Below are 16,316 nucleotides of genomic sequence, written 5' to 3'. Positions count from 1 at the left end.
AATGTTTAGATATTTGGGTAAGACACCTCTCAGTAAGACGGAATAAGTTATTTATAGTGTGTGGCAAAATGAGTTTCGTTATATCATTATATACTCATTTAAAAAAATTATATCATCAGAGAAATACACCAATATGTACTCATAATCATATAGATATAAAACATAATCTTTTATAAGCTTTTAATTCCGTTTCTCAAACTCATACACATGCAGTCAATATTTATTAGCGAAAGTTCCCGATGATAGGGGAGATTACACGCCCATACATGTAATACCCCTCTACTCTGATATCATTTGTAACCTTAATAGTTCGGATGCGGCTACAACTGATACTTATCAGGGCACTTACCTTACTTAGTAAACCCTCAGGCGGAGAGTTTTACTTTGCCTTAATTATTTATGTAATTAAACTCACACTCTTTCATTTCTCATATTCATTTCACTTTCTAACTTATGAGTGTCCATGGTAACTCATCCATGTGATGTCTGTAACTCATGGCTGCCCTGAGGATATTCTCCACGTCATGCTTCCCCCCAAGATCAGGGTTGTGCGGCCCAAAAGCTGGATCTAAACCGTGGTTGGCCTACCCGGTTAAATCAAAACAATGAAACTACCCGTCTGTAGTAGGATTGGCTTGCCACTCCTGGTCCAAACACCAGGTGACAAAACTACCCTTCTCACTAGTTCAATCGACTGTCCCGCCACACTCTCCATGAGATAGTGTGGTAGCACTTATCATCCCACTAGCAACGGTACCGAGCTTTCAAAAATACTCCAGTCCATCAGGGTTCTCATTTCCACATTTTCATATTCACATTTTCGTATTCACATTGCAATATTCACATTTCAGTATGTCTGTACATTTCATCACATTGGTAATATTCTCATCATTTTCTACTTTATTTCATCATTCCAGTTCATATTTCATCTCGTATCAGTATATAGCTCAATTCAATATTTCTGTACCAATATATCTTATATCATGTATAACATCGTTTCAAATAAAACACATTTGTATCTCAAATTTTATCATATCACTGTAAAAACATAGCGATATAACATGTTTCATCATTTCTAGTAAAAATCATTTCTGCATATCACATTTCATTATTTCTACAAAACATATCTTTATTTCTCATATTTTCATTTCGGTATCATCATATCAATATATCTCATATTATCAATTCTTTCCATTCCAAAACATATGCATATTTATTCCATTTTATCACAATTCCAGTATAAAATATTATTCACGTTCCTCATGCCACATAATTTCGTCTGATATTCACTATACAATATTCACATGGAAAATATCATAATTTCCTTTTCACATAATTACTCAACCAGTAATTTCAAAAATAACTGTTATAATTTATTCTCCTTACCTGGCTTACTGAGAGGTTTGCTAAAATACCCAATCCCACGCCCGCAGAGTTCAGACTCAAAACCATGAAATTTACATTTCACTCAAATCAATCAATTCAATTCCCAGAATAATAATAATTTTAATATTTCCTAAACCCACACACTCTCAATACTAATTAAACTTTAAAAATAATTAACGGATATAATTCCACTATCCTCACCCTAGCCTAGGTGTGATGCCTAAGAAATTTAAAGTAAAAATCTGCTCCGATTAAAATGACGAGGATCGGAGCTAGGATCCCGTGGTATTGTTTGATTGTCAATTTGGCTAAAGAATTAAGAAAAATTTGAAGAGAGAGTGAGAGTTACCTTACCCCAGAGTGGTGCCTACAATGCCCTAACCACGAATCCACTCTGATGAAAAATTTTGGTGGCCGAGATAGGAACACAGTGGTATTTCCTGTTTTTGAATCAGACCGAGTATTAGAGAAGAATTGAAGAGAGATGGATGAGAGATACGGAGACGTGGGGAGAGAGAGACGAGAGCTGAGAGAAGGCGCAGAGAGAATTGAAAGTCGGGGGGTTCTTTGAAAATCTAATTGATTCTCCTGAAGCAGAATCTTCAGGAGATTTATATATACCAAATCTTTATATTAATATATTAATATAATACATATATATTTAGTTTTATCTTTTGTTATATTATCCTATCACCTAATCTTTTTATTTTGTTATAGACCATTTATTTATTATCTTATTTAATTAATAATTAATTAGTTAATTAATTAATTAATAATATTTAATTTTTTTTCATTTCCATGAGTGTATGTAGATTATTCATGAAATGCATGAGTCCTAGGGTCAATCTAATGGTCTTTTGAGCTTCCATTTATATCATGTGAGATATGTAAATATAAATTAAAACTAAATACAAATTACAATTGAAAATGCTGAATTATCTTCATCTTTTTGCTCTTCTACTTCCATGAATTGAATCAAGCTATATGCACTTCAAGTTCTTTATGGCTTCCATAGCAACCTTACTATTTGTGCGTGCTAAGTAATGATCTTGTTCAAAAGCTCAATGCACAGGTAAGATACTAAGTGATTTGTCATTATGAAAATGGGATTGAACTTATAGAGTCAATATCTTCAATTCTCACGTGTACCCCCAAAGCAATTTAATGATTGTGGACATCTTGAGGTCGTCCACGTGTCACCAGTGTCAGCCAAAGGAGTGGAGATTGGGAGGTCGTCCACGTGTCACCATGTCGGCAAAGCAAATGAGTAGGACATGTTGATCCCCGTTAGATTCCCACAGACTCTCTGCGAGTCCCATCAAAAGGCCCTAACAATTAGATTACTTTGCTTGCATGTATGGAATGTCGATCGACATTTTCTGTAATGTAGACATAAGCATGACGTTCAAGGATGAACGTCTCAAAAATATATATATATTCCTTATTTTTTAGACTTTTAAAATATTTTTCCCGATTTTCCCCAAAATTTCCATATTTTTTCTAATATTTTCCCACAGTCTAAAATTAAAAATCCAATTAAAATTAAATTAATAATAATAATAATAATAATATAATAATCATAATAAAACAATTCAAAAAAAACTAGACCGGTTGAACTGAGGTTTGGCCAAGTTGAATTTAAGGTAGGCTGCGTGTCCACCCACATGGCGACATATATATATGTTTTGAATTTGCTATGGTAGGGTGACGTCGGCATGACTTCACCATGTCATGTGTCAGCGTTCAAATTTTTTTTTTTTTTTGAATTTACTGTAATGGGGGTGAGGTCAACATGACGTCACCTGTCACGTGTGAGCATCTGGTTTTTTTTTTCCACTTTTTTATTTTTTTTTAAATTTACTGTAATAGGGCGACGTTAACATGATGTCACCTACCACGTGTCAAATTTGAATTTATATTAAATTTTAATAAGATATAATATAAAATTATATTAAAATTTGTCCAAACACATCCAAATCCAAATCCAAATCTAAAGTCCAAAGTCCATACTCCCAACACACATAGTTATTTTTTAGTTAGATAATAATTTCATATTCGATGGGAATGGAGATCAGTTCCTGATTGGCCAGTCCATCAATTCAGTTTAATTTTCAAAACATTGTTAAAAGTTTATAAAAATAATTTGATATAAGCAACAAAAACATGAAAAATAGATTAAGGCAATTAATGTGTGAGTGATAATTTTGGAAATGAAAAAAATCAGCCCCTCTAATAGACTATATTTCATAGACTAGTGAATTATAAAAGAGGCTGTGCCATGTGATCTGCGTGCAACATCATAGAGGAGTGCAATGTTGTGTAGCACAACAATGCTATGCCACCATCAAAGTAATCTTGTTTCGGTATTAAAAAAAAAAAAAACACCCATCAAATTCACTTGGAGTGAAATTATTTTACTATAATAAATATTTTAGTAGAATCTTCGGAAAATGAAAACAGTCAATGAATTGCCACATAAAAGAAAAAATAAAGGGGACGAAATCATAACTCTAAACCTCAAAAAGGTTTTCATGTTTGACTAATTCTTAAAGCATTGAATTGTGACATTTTAACATTCAGACTTTAACACTTAAAAAAAAAAAAAAAAAAAAAGGAGTAAGAAATCCTCTCTCAATCAGAGAAAAGAGATTCGCCTATCGCATTGGTACCTAAGAAATACCTAACAATTCAAATAAGACTTTACTAATTGGTATCTCCAAATCAAAATAATAACTTTTAATTTTTTTTTTTACTATAAAAGCATGCATGCCCCATTCATGTCAAAAGTGAATATATCCAATATAAGAAAACTTATCTTTAACCATCAAAGTAGGAACGTCTCTCCAGTGATGTCTATAAAAGTTGTACCTCTATCATGTGTCCTATTATATTAACCTGATCTTAATTTTTTTTTTAAATAATAATTTTGATTAGACAAGATCATGTTGTTAATTGGCATGATTAAAGGCAATTTTTTCCTACTCTGCGATGACTAGAACACTACTTTTTATGAACAATATTTGGGATTTTAAATTTTCAACCATATAACCAACTTACAATGCAAGGATGACCTCTAGGATCATGACATCACAATTTTATTGTCATGTGCTATTGTCTGTTAAAATATTTTAATCTCAACCCTATAAGATCAAATACTTAATAAAGTTGGATTCGAGTAGGTTTAAAATACTACAGTGTAGCATTTGAAATAAAGAAATTCATATTATTAAATTTGATTAAGAGACAATCTGACTTTTTAAATACTTACATTACACTAAAAAAATGTCTTGCTCATGCGAAAAATTTCTATATATACTCATCTTAATATCCACAATCTACTTTAAGCTTAAAGAATGCTAAAGATGGACACACTTTATGGCTCATTTCTGGAAAATGTAAATTTATACTATCAAATGCTTTTATATTTTATTGCCCTAATCAAAATTGAAACCATCTCTGACAAATAAAATTCTAAAATCCTATAATTTTTTTTCTCTCTTTGCAATAGTATTTTGAATCCCATGAGTCTTTCAAATAATAATTAGTAAATTTCTCTATTCTTTTTTTTTTCTTTTCATAAAAGAGGGCGGCACCTCCATTTATTTATTAATAAACTCTCACTTTTGGCGGAGGAATACCGTGATTACAATTTCTCTATTCTTTGATGTTTTGTTTGGTATGCAAAAATGAAAAAGAATATAATGAAATTGATCTTTATAATTTTATAAATTCATGATATATTTTTTATAATTTCATTATACTCTTAATTTATTTCTTTTCAACGTATCAAATATTGGATAAGTGTAGCATGCTACACTACAATTATCGTAAGAATCATTTTCTTCTAATTGAGGAACTAAGAACAACCGACTATAAGGCATTTATTTATATATGCTTTATGTATGCTCCACGAGTTATGAGCAAAAGTTCGACATAAACATTGAGAAAAAAATGTCAAGGCTCAACTGATCATCAAAGCCAAAATGTTGTTGAAAATTAATTATGCTAATTGATATAAGAAAACATAAGTCCTTGATCAATTTAAAAAAAAAAATTAGGTCTAAAGTCTTAAAGTGTTAAACGTGATAACTTTAGCATATTTAAATATTTTAGGTGCAACTACTACCTTCTTGTTGTCTATAAATAGATTTCAATGAATTATACTAGTATATTCTGTGGTTATTTTTCTTTTGGATCTCTTAAGCAGATGGATTCTTTAAGGACATTCGGCATTGCTCTTCTTGTTCTTGCTATGCAACATATGTTCTTCTGTCTCGTTCAACCAAGCAATGTGAGTTTACTTCTTTAATAAAGGGTTTGTTTGCCACTCTTATATACATACACATATATATTACACACACACATTAATATTTACTTGGATTTCACAGGTTTACATTGTGTATATGGGTGCTACAGTTCTTGATAATCCCCAACTTACTGAGGACTCACACTATAAGGTCCTCATAAAATTGCTTGGAAGGTTTTCATCTTTTACTCATTTTTATGAACATTTATATATGCATATACATGTATTGTATGTTTTTAGAAATTTAGGAATTTATTCAAAAATTATCGAAAACATTTAAGTCTATGTCATTCTTCACAACTTTTTTCTCTTTTGAATTCGTTGGATGCTTGTATATGGTTGTTTTCCCACCAAGATCCATCTAAGAAAAGCTTGTTTAAAGTTTAGGGTTTGTTGTATTATAGAATGAATTGTTATAATATTGGATTTGGATTTAACACCCCATACGAAAAGGAGTATATTTTAGTTTTGTAAGCAAAATCAATTTATCTTCAACGTTTTTTCATAAACGTAGTTGATCATCTAGCAATTCTAATGATGATTCACAAATTAACCTAAATTCTTTCATCAAAGAGGTAGAATTTGAATTGCATGAATAAATTTGAAATTTGAGAGTATGATTATGCATAAAGAAGTCACTAGCATCTCTAGAACACGCATTTAGTTAATAGTAACCATGAATTGTTGTGTAGTCGTGACTAGAATTGTTTCCTAATTTTCATTGAATTTCATTACGCATAGTGATGAAAAAAAAGAAATTGTCTTGTACTTAATATTTAGTAATTAAACTCTATTCATCCTTTTGGAACCTCAATTGAAACTAGACTTTCCTTATCTTTAAAATTATTCAAATCATCCATCATTGTAGCACACTTTTATATATATTGTCAACCAGAATCTCATATTGGTCTTGGGATGTATAACTAGAGGTAGTCTATCTCTCTGCCTATATCCCTTCTCACCCTCTCATTATTCGAACCCAAAATCACACAATAAGGATATTTCAAGTTTTGACTTCTGGAATGTCTCTTAAGAAACATAACAGTCTTAGAGTTGGGTTATCATTTGAGTGCTTTGAGAACCTTCAACATTTTGCTTAAGCTCAAGAATTTTCTTCATCTCGAACATAATTCCAAGCATATAGTCTCAATAATGTTTCCAAACAATCCATTATTTAAATTTTATTTTTAAGGATCTTATCTTTTTTATTTCTATTATTGAATTTATTAATATGCATTTATTTAAGATGATTATTTATTTTTATTTTCTATTATTGTCAAAAAAAATTTAGGGACACTCAAAACTTGTAAATGAGTCCTAAAAATGCTTAACCTTGGAGAGTTGTCGATACAACATTTCTAGTGTCAATGGCATATTTTTCATTTTGATTTTGATTTTTAAATTTTTGGTTTCCTTATTTTAACATTTATTTATATATTTTTATAAATTTAATTCTTCTCCACACAATCTTGTCCTAAATTTAATTGTGAATGTTTAAAAATATATGAAAAATAATTAAAAGCTAAACATAGTTCAATCAATTTAAATAATATGTAGAAGTACATCCTACTAATTCCCATGGTGTTAATAGTCCAGATTGTACTCATTGTATTTTCACCCTCTTTTTTTTTTTCTTTTGTCAAATGAAAGTCGACACTACCCTAGCCTACATTGTAGAAGGTAACTCATCTCCCATCTCCCATCCCTTCTCTTCTCATCCTTTCAATATTTAAACCGAAGATCTCGCCTCAAGTTTTAACCACTAATTAATGTCTCAAAATATCCTTGTTTATGAGTTACTTATACATCTCTAGTATGAAACAAAAAAACAAAAAAAAAATTTTATCCACAACTATTTATAATATTCACACTGTTCTTTTATTAAATGATCCATTAGAATATTGGATGAGATCAAATCATACGTGTTTATTTATTTCTTTTTTTATAGATTGAAAGTCCACATTGAACTAGGACCACATAATGAAAAGTAGTCCATTTCGCATTCCATATAATCCCCCTCCTTTTTTTTACCCTTCGTAAGATTCAAACATGAGATCTTGAATATGAAATTCCTGATTTTGACAACTAAGAAATAATTTTCTTTAGCTATAACATTCTATAATTTGTAACATCTTTATATATGAATCTAGTATGTGTTCCCTAATGTGCCCTAAAAAATGACTTGATCATTTTTCTTAAAATTAGTTGTGTACATCTTAAGGCTCTTAGAGAGATCAAGTTCTTCATTTAAGTTATTCATTAAAGTTCATCTTTCATTCAATATTTTCAAAATATGCAACTCATTGTGCTCAATGATCATTAATTATAAAATCAAAATATGATATTCAAATTGAGCAAGCTCCCCCTAAACCAAAGTATTAAAATTTTCTAACAAGGTTTAGAAAAAAATCATTTCAACATAAAAGATTTTCAATCATTCTCAACATTCGACAAAACTTTCATTTATCAAAGTAAATAAAAAAGAATCAAATTTCAAAAAATTCTCATCACTTTTAAGAAGTAGCAAAATATTTGCACAAAATGTAATGTAAATAAATATATCAAACAATTTTAAAATGAAACTTTGAGTAAAAACAATTAGTTTGAAATTGTAACAATTTTTTTTTTTAAAAAAAAAAACCCAAGTTTTATTTTTCAAAGGAATCAATTTTCAAACTAATTCTCAAATTTAGGGATATTAACCAAGTAATCTTGAAAATTTTCATTCAAGGAGAAGGAGCTTACCTTATCTTTCTCCTCAATAATCATGAAGCAAAGATTCGTCGTCTCTTTGTCGAAGCTTGAGTCGAAGTTGCTATCTTCCCTAACTGCATTGAAAGTCTTTTCCTTGAACCTCCTCTTTTCCTTCTTGATATATGGGCAATCGATTCAAAGATGCCTCAACTTCTTGCATTCATAACAAGTAACTTTCTCTTCTTTTCTTATTTTTTGTCATTCTTTTCACCCTTCTTCATTTACAAGAATCTTTTATTTTATTTTATTTTTGGTGGTGAGTACTATTTCTTCTTCACTATCTTCCTCTTCCTCCTTTTCTTTTGTTGAGGCAAGTGCTAATATTTTCTTCTTGTCTCTTGTATTCATCACCCTCTTTACTTCTATTTCATGCAAAAGAAGAAACCTAAACAACTCCTCAAGAGGAAGTTCTTGTAGGTCTTTTTACTCAAGAATTGTGGTCTTCTTGGCCTCCCACTTTTTTGGCAAGCACCTAAGTATTCTTTGCACAAGTTCAAAATTAGCATAATTCTTATCAAGATATTTTAAAGCATTAATTATATCAACAAACTTAGTAAACATAACATTAATTTTCTTATTTTGATGCATTTCAAACATTTCATATTCCATGACAAGAATATTTATCCTGCAATATTTTACCCTTGAGGTTTCCTCATGGATTACATGAAGTGTGTGCTAAATTTGATCAGCAAAGGTATATTCAATGATGTAATTAAATTCTCTACAGTCTAATGTATAATGTAAAATATTCATAACTTTAGAGTTTGTTTGGCACATGCATTTTTCATTTTCATTCCACATATTTTTAATTTTTGGTTTGGTTTCACCATTCTCCACTGTGGTTAGGAGAGTGTATTCATCCTAGATAACATCCCAAATTTTAAAATTAAAAGAACTTAGAAAAATGGTCATCCTATTTTTTTCAATATGCAAAGTCTTTTCAATTAAAAAATAGAGGTCAAACAATGGAGAATCCCTGAATGCCAATGTTGACTATTGGCATGGGTCATTCAAAGACGGATTAGTCAAAATTTAAAAGAAGTGCCCTTACAATGATACCAATTGTTTACTAAAGTAACAACCTAAGAGGGGGTGAATTGAATTTAATATAACTAAAGTTTGATACAAAATTTAAAGCGATTTAACAAACCAAGCAAAATACACAATGTCAAAACAATTTAAAAAGTGAAGGAAAAAGAAATTCAAAACTCCTCTTATAGTGGTTCGGCTATCCTCACTTGTGTTCACTCTCTCAAGGCCAATTGCCTTGAGGTTCTAGTATTCCCTTTGTTTTAATGGAGACCAAGGAAACTAATACAACCCCTTATTTTTCGAAGACCAAGGATCCAATTACAAGAATGCTTACAAAAAAAAAAAACTCCTTATGAGGAATAATTTATTAACTTAGGCACATATAAGAAACTCTCAAAGAATATGCAAGATTAATGCTCAAGAGTCTTCTAGAGTTTCTCTCAAGAATGAGCAATTTAGAACACAAAGAGAGATTAAAAGAGAATTGAAAGTAAAAGCACTTAGATATTCAACATGTATCTTTAACGTTCTCTAGCCTTTAGAGGATATATATAGAGATTAGAGATAAACTAGTCCCTTTCTACCCGTTGGAGGCTTTTTGCTACTCAGATCAGTCAAATGCTTATTGGACCCAACCAATCACTTACTAGTCGTTAGATAGGAAAAACTGCTTGTTATAGGCAAAGCTTGCCAGATCATTTGACCGCCTTTAGGGGCCAATCAACCACTTTTAACTTCTACCTAGACCAATCGAGTGCTCCCTGCGACCGATTGACTGCCCCTAGCTCCAAGGTCGGGTTTAGTCATCCTTTTGTTCCAGTAATTCTCCATTCTAAGTTCATTTGTGCTATGCTTTCTATATTCTTATATTATTATAAATTAAAGTACAATACAATTGAGAGAATTGCAATCCAAAAAAATGAAGCTTTAACTCTTCAAAACCTCTCTTTAGTTTTCAACTTCAATAGCTTAATACTATAGAAAGCAACTTAAACACAAAGTCATTAGTACACAACAACTTCTTATTACCAAAATCAAGTTAATCAAACCTTAAGACTAATAGATGGTAGTAAAAGAGATGACAATTTTGTTTTCGCTTTTAAATTTTGTACTGTTTTCTTTTGTTTAAACTACCTAGGTCCCTTTTTCATTTTCTCCTCGATATTTATTTTAAAAAATTGTCACTTGCGCCACATTCATTTTTCATGATTTTTTTTTTATTATAAATTATCCAAATAATTAAATATTTATTCATGAAAAAAAAAAAAGTAATTGTTTGTAATTTTATTTGATAGCAAAGAAGAAGCCATGAAATCAATGTTATATAGCTACAAGAATGGGTTTTCAGGATTTGCCGCAATGTTATCTGAGTCTCAAGCCAACAATATTTCAGGTAATGTGTATTTGGAGAAAAATGTGATTTTCTTCTTAATGTGATATTGCACATGAATAAGATGTAGTCATAAGTATTACTTACAATTCATATACCTTACTAACAAACAAAAATATAGGTTTTCCTCAAGTTCTTGATGTATTTTCGAGTAGAAATTTTTCTGTCCACACAACTAGAAGTTGGGACTTTTTACAAGTAAAATCCCAAGTAGCGAATGGAATACTTAATAAGAGTCATAATGGAAGCGGGTCAATTATTGGCATGCTTGATACTGGTAAGTACTGAAAACACCACACACAAGTCAAGTTATGGAAATTTTACTTATTCATATGCACTTTTGTGTTCTTGCATTCAATTGTTATTGTATAGGAATATGGCCTGAATCTGAAAGTTTCAATGATGGGGACATGGGGCCGATCCCATCGCATTGGAAAGGGATATGTCAAGAAGGCGAAAAATTCAATCTTTCCAATTGTAATAGGTTAAATTTCTTCACAATGTTCATCCTTAATTTAGCATCCTTAATTTAAGGTGTGAGCACATGTTAATTTTATGATGTCTACTTCTTGCTCATTCTTGTATTGATGGAATGTATTAACACAATATCACAGAAAAATTATTGGCGCACGTTGGTACGTTAAAGGATACGAAGCACAATATGGAAACGTGAATTCAAGTGATTGGGATGATCTTTTATCTCCACGAGACCAAAATGGGCATGGCACTCATGTAGCCTCTACTGCAGCAGGGGCTTTCGTACAAAATGCAAGTTTTCTGGGACTTGCTCAAGGATTGGCAAGAGGAGGTGCCCCATCAGCGTGCCTAGCTATTTATAAAATTTGCTGGACCAGTGATGGCCATTGCGCTGAAGCTGATATTCTTGCCGCTTTTGATGATGCTATTTATGATGGAGTGGATGTTCTTTCAGCATCTTTTGGATCACCAGTCCCACTTGCACCTTATTTTGCATATGCTGTGTCTATCGGCTCCTTTCACGCTGCAGCAAAAGGAATTTCTGTAGTCTGCGCCGCTGGGAATGACGGCCCTTTCGCTCAAACAGTTCAGAATACTGCTCCGTGGCTCATCAGTGTTGCTGCTAGCACCATTGATAGATCTTTCCCCACTCCCATCACACTCGGGAACAACCAAACGTTTGTGGTACTTTTACTCCTTGAACCGTCGAAACATATTTTCAGTTCATTTTACACCTAGTAGCCCAAGCCTTAGTTCTAGTTGTGAATGCTAATAAAAGAAAAGAAAAGAAAACAAAGCATAGCAATATCAATATATGTGCAAATCCGATAATGTAATTTGATTCCACACTACTTCATATCCGTCAACTCAAATTCTTGGTTTGTTTGGTAAAAATATCCCTAATTATAAGCTTACTTAAAATTATGCATGTGGTCGTCCCATCTCATTTTTGAATATCACAATACTCGTATTTTACTCACTTCGATCAAGATTTACGTGTCGACCCGCAACTTGCGATTCTAAATTCTATTCAAAACTTCAATATCACGGCAATACAATAAGCAATCTAAGTTTAGACTTGGTCATTTATTTATCCAACTTTGAATAAGCCATCAAACATGAGATAGATAGGTGGGTTATACAATGATAAACTTAATACATAAGAAAACACAAATAATTAGAAAAATTGTATCCTTGCCTATATCATATATCAATGTTTGTTTCAAGTTATTATGTCATTTTTTGAAGTATGTTCTTTAAATAGTACACGCTAAGTGGAATAACTTCCGTAATCTTTTGTAGGGCCAAGCTTTAAATACAAGGGAAAATGTGACCAAGTTGTATCCATTTTGGTATGGAGTAGATCTTGCATCAATTGGCGCAAGTTATGATGCTGCCAAGTAATACAACTCTAATTAATTTATTTTTGCGAACCATCCTTTCCTTTTTTTTCTTTTGAAATGTTAAGAAACTCACATGCACAATGTTCATTTATTGTTAATAGAAGTTGTCAAATTGGCTCCTTGAATGCCACACTAACAAGACGAAGGGTCGTTCTCTGTTTTCAAACTCAATCTCAAAGTTCAGTGGGCATTGCACAGTCGACTGTATTTAGTGCTGGGGGAGTCGGTCTCATCTTTGCCCAAGCACCCACAAAAGAAATTGTACCATCCGATCAGATTCCAGTTGTTCAAGTAGACAACACAATAGGAACATCTCTTTGGTTGTACTGGGTGGCAAGCAGGTAACATAGCATTTAAAAAGTGTTGACTTCAGGCTCGTAAAAATATTAAGGAAAGAAAAATATCAAAAAATCCACATTTTCATATTTGATTATTAGATAGCATTTAAAGAGTGTTGACTTTCACACTCCATTTAGAACTCAAAAAATATTAGAGAAAGCAAAATATCAAAAAATTCACACTATCATACTTGGTTATCAAGAAAAGTGAAAAAGAAAAAAAACATACCAAACCTATGAATAAAATTTTGAGTTTATACATCATTAATATTTAGTTTTCTTATTTTTATTCATATTAAGAAAAACATTTCATTTTTTTTATAGTATTTAATCAAAAAGAAAAATATTTCAATTTTTATGTTTGGAGATGCCTTGGATTTGAATAAAATATATTATAAAATTGTATTGAAAAATTTTCAGATCTATTCAAATTCAAATTCAGATCCGAAATTCATGCTTCTAAACACTATCTTAGTGATTTTTTCCCACTCTTTTAGTGTCATCTATAATACGGTTTGGTTGTTGGGGGACACAATTGTAGACTTGCATTACAACTAAATAATATATCAAGGGTTTTGAATTTTTATGTCATGCCAGTAGGACCTAAAGTCATTGGGTCATTACTCAAATCCCACAATTGTGATCTAGTCTCTCCAAAAAGCCTTTTGGGTTTACATCACTACACATACACTTGCACTGCACATTAATTTTTAGAAGTAAAATAGCATTGAGCTAATATATATATATATTATTTAATTTTATTATATTATAAATTAAATTTTAAAAATGCTATGTTACCATCACATCACCTTCTAACCCAAAATAAGCAATTGAACAAAATACTATGCGCATTACATTTCATATGATCTTATAAAGATTTTATGAACCAAACCACCAAACAACACCTAATCAAAGGTTGAAGCAGCTTGAATAATATTCTTAAACTAAATGAAATTGATCTTAACTTTACTAGAATGGGTTTGACTAGTATCCTCTCCAAACTAAATATTTTGAATGGATTGATTATGGTTTTAATTAATATCTAAAGTGTTCATACTTGCTGTCTAAATACATAAATTGCAAGATAATATTCTTTACGCGTATCTTTCAAAACAAAGTAGTTATATTTTGTTGTGATTATAATTGCTGTAAATAGAAACAATACTTCTACAAGCTGTATTTTCTTAGATATGATTATATCCAGCGTATTTCTTTTGTTTTAAATAGATTTTATTTTATACAAGTTAAATGAGACTAAAAAGATCTTAAATACTAACTAAATTCGGCCATGATTCGATCATAGGTTATATTATGACGAAGTAGATGATATTGAAGTGCCTTTTTAAAGGACAAAAAAAAAAAAAAAAAATGGTGTGCACGACATTCATCCTGTAACTAGGAAGCATGTGTTCATGATTTCATAGTTTTATAATTTCTAATTGCATCATCTTTCATCCTACCAAAACCTAGTGCCGTAATTAACTTGCTTGTTAAAGTGACCCTTACTAATGGATTTTCTATACTATAGCTATCCTAAGGTCAAGATTAGTCCTACAACAACAACAATAGGGAAACAAATCGCCCCTGAAGTAGCAAGCTTCTCTTCACGAGGACCTAATTCTCTTTCTCCTGCTGTGTTGAAGGTAACAACATTATTTTCACATATTTTATTTCATTGATTATTTAACTAATGCAGGTATGTATTTGGTTAGCCTGACATTGCTGCACCGGGAGTTGACATATTGGCTGCGTGGTCACCTTCTTCCCTTCCCTATACAAACTTTAACGTTCTATCTGGAACTTCTATGGCTTGTCCTCATATATCAGCCGTTGTTGCTCTTATTAAATCTATTTATCCCACTTGGAGCCCTGCTGCCATCAAATCTGCACTTGTCACAACAGGTAGAAAATCAAAAAGAGTTACTTCTCTCTCTCTCTCTCTCTCTCTCTCTCTCTCTCTCTCTCTCTCTCTCTCAATTTACTTGTGTAGTGTGTGTTTAAAAAACATGCTAATTTTTTTGTCTCACACACACACACACACACACCCACTCATACACATGTAGCTTCCATAAAGGATGTATATGGTCAACACATTGTCGCTGAAGGACTTCCAAGTAAGCGGGCCGATCCATTCGACTTTGGAGGTGGTGTTGTCAATCCTAATAAAGCCATAGATCCTGGTCTTGTGTTTGACATGGAAACTTCTGACTATGTCAATTTTCTTTGCTCCATGGGCTATGATGAAAGTGTTATCAGTCAAATGACTAGGATGCACATCCAATGCAATGGAACAACTAATTTTTCTGAAAATCTCAATTTGCCCTCTATTTCCGTTCCTGAACTAAAGACTTGCTTAACCATATCAAGGACAGCTACAAATGTTGGTCCAGAAAATTCTTGGTACATTTCATTTATCGAAGCTCCCCCAGGAATAAGTATGATAGTTGAACCGCCAATTTTGCTCTTCAACGGCGCTTCAAAGAAGATCAATTTTAAGATCACATTATGCTCCCAACTAAGAGTTCAAGGACGATACTCATTTGGATATATATATTGGACTAATCCCAATCATTTAGTGAGAATGCCAATAACCGTTCGTCCAATAATAGAAGAATTTTATGCAGATGCATGATGGAAAGGCTAAGCTTGGCAGCATTTCTTTGCCAATCATGATTGCTATTAATGTTCAACTTCCTATTAACTACTTCGTTGGTACTGTGATCAAACTTGTTTGTTACTAAAGTGGTTGATTTTCTTATTGTGTTTCAACTTAGTATATCACTAAAATGGCTTTAAGAAACACTGTGGATTTGAGTTTTCAATAATCCCTACATCCCCCTATGTTCAAGATGCATGTAATGTTTAACTTTGTGTTAACTACTTTGTTAGTACTGTGATCAAACTTGTTTGTTACTTAAGTGGTTGATTTTTCTTATTGTTTGTGTTTCAACTTAGTATATCACTAAAATGGCTTTAAGAAACATTGTGGATTTGAGTTTTCAACAATCCCTTCATCCCTCCAAGTTCAAGATGCATGTCTAATCTTGGTCAAGTATAATAGCATTAGACATCTTAAAACTAGTAAATACGTAAGTAAAGATAATCTAACCAGTTGGTTCTAATAATGAGCATCTTGGCCTAGTTATTTCAATTGCCAATCAAAATTGTCCTACAACGTGTGTTTGTGCAATGACGGCTTGGGTGGATGGCATCTTAGGTAGTCAAAGGCC

General features: G+C 31.7%; 1 protein-coding gene across 1 annotated transcript in view; it reads left to right on the top strand.

Moving 5' to 3' along the window:
- The window catches only part of LOC131160974 (subtilisin-like protease SBT3.9), a 28,819-nt gene extending 13,101 nt beyond the window's left edge, over window positions 1–15,718 (top strand). The window contains exons 2-12 of the mRNA XM_058116842.1: window positions 5,594–5,677; window positions 5,775–5,866; window positions 10,774–10,871; window positions 10,990–11,145; window positions 11,241–11,352; window positions 11,483–12,029; window positions 12,648–12,745; window positions 12,850–13,089; window positions 14,615–14,729; window positions 14,799–14,988; window positions 15,150–15,718. Coding sequence (XP_057972825.1) covers window positions 5,594–5,677; window positions 5,775–5,866; window positions 10,774–10,871; window positions 10,990–11,145; window positions 11,241–11,352; window positions 11,483–12,029; window positions 12,648–12,745; window positions 12,850–13,089; window positions 14,615–14,729; window positions 14,799–14,988; window positions 15,150–15,718 — 2,301 coding nt within the window. The remainder of the gene's footprint in view (window positions 1–5,593; window positions 5,678–5,774; window positions 5,867–10,773; window positions 10,872–10,989; window positions 11,146–11,240; window positions 11,353–11,482; window positions 12,030–12,647; window positions 12,746–12,849; window positions 13,090–14,614; window positions 14,730–14,798; window positions 14,989–15,149) is intronic.
- Window positions 15,719–16,316: the final 598 nt, after the last annotated feature.

The sequence above is a fragment of the Malania oleifera genome, chromosome 7 (assembly GCF_029873635.1).
Source record: "Malania oleifera isolate guangnan ecotype guangnan chromosome 7, ASM2987363v1, whole genome shotgun sequence".
NCBI lineage: Eukaryota > Viridiplantae > Streptophyta > Magnoliopsida > Santalales > Ximeniaceae > Malania > Malania oleifera.
Note: the sequence above shows the minus strand (reverse complement) of the source record. Positions and strands in the feature narration are given on the sequence as shown.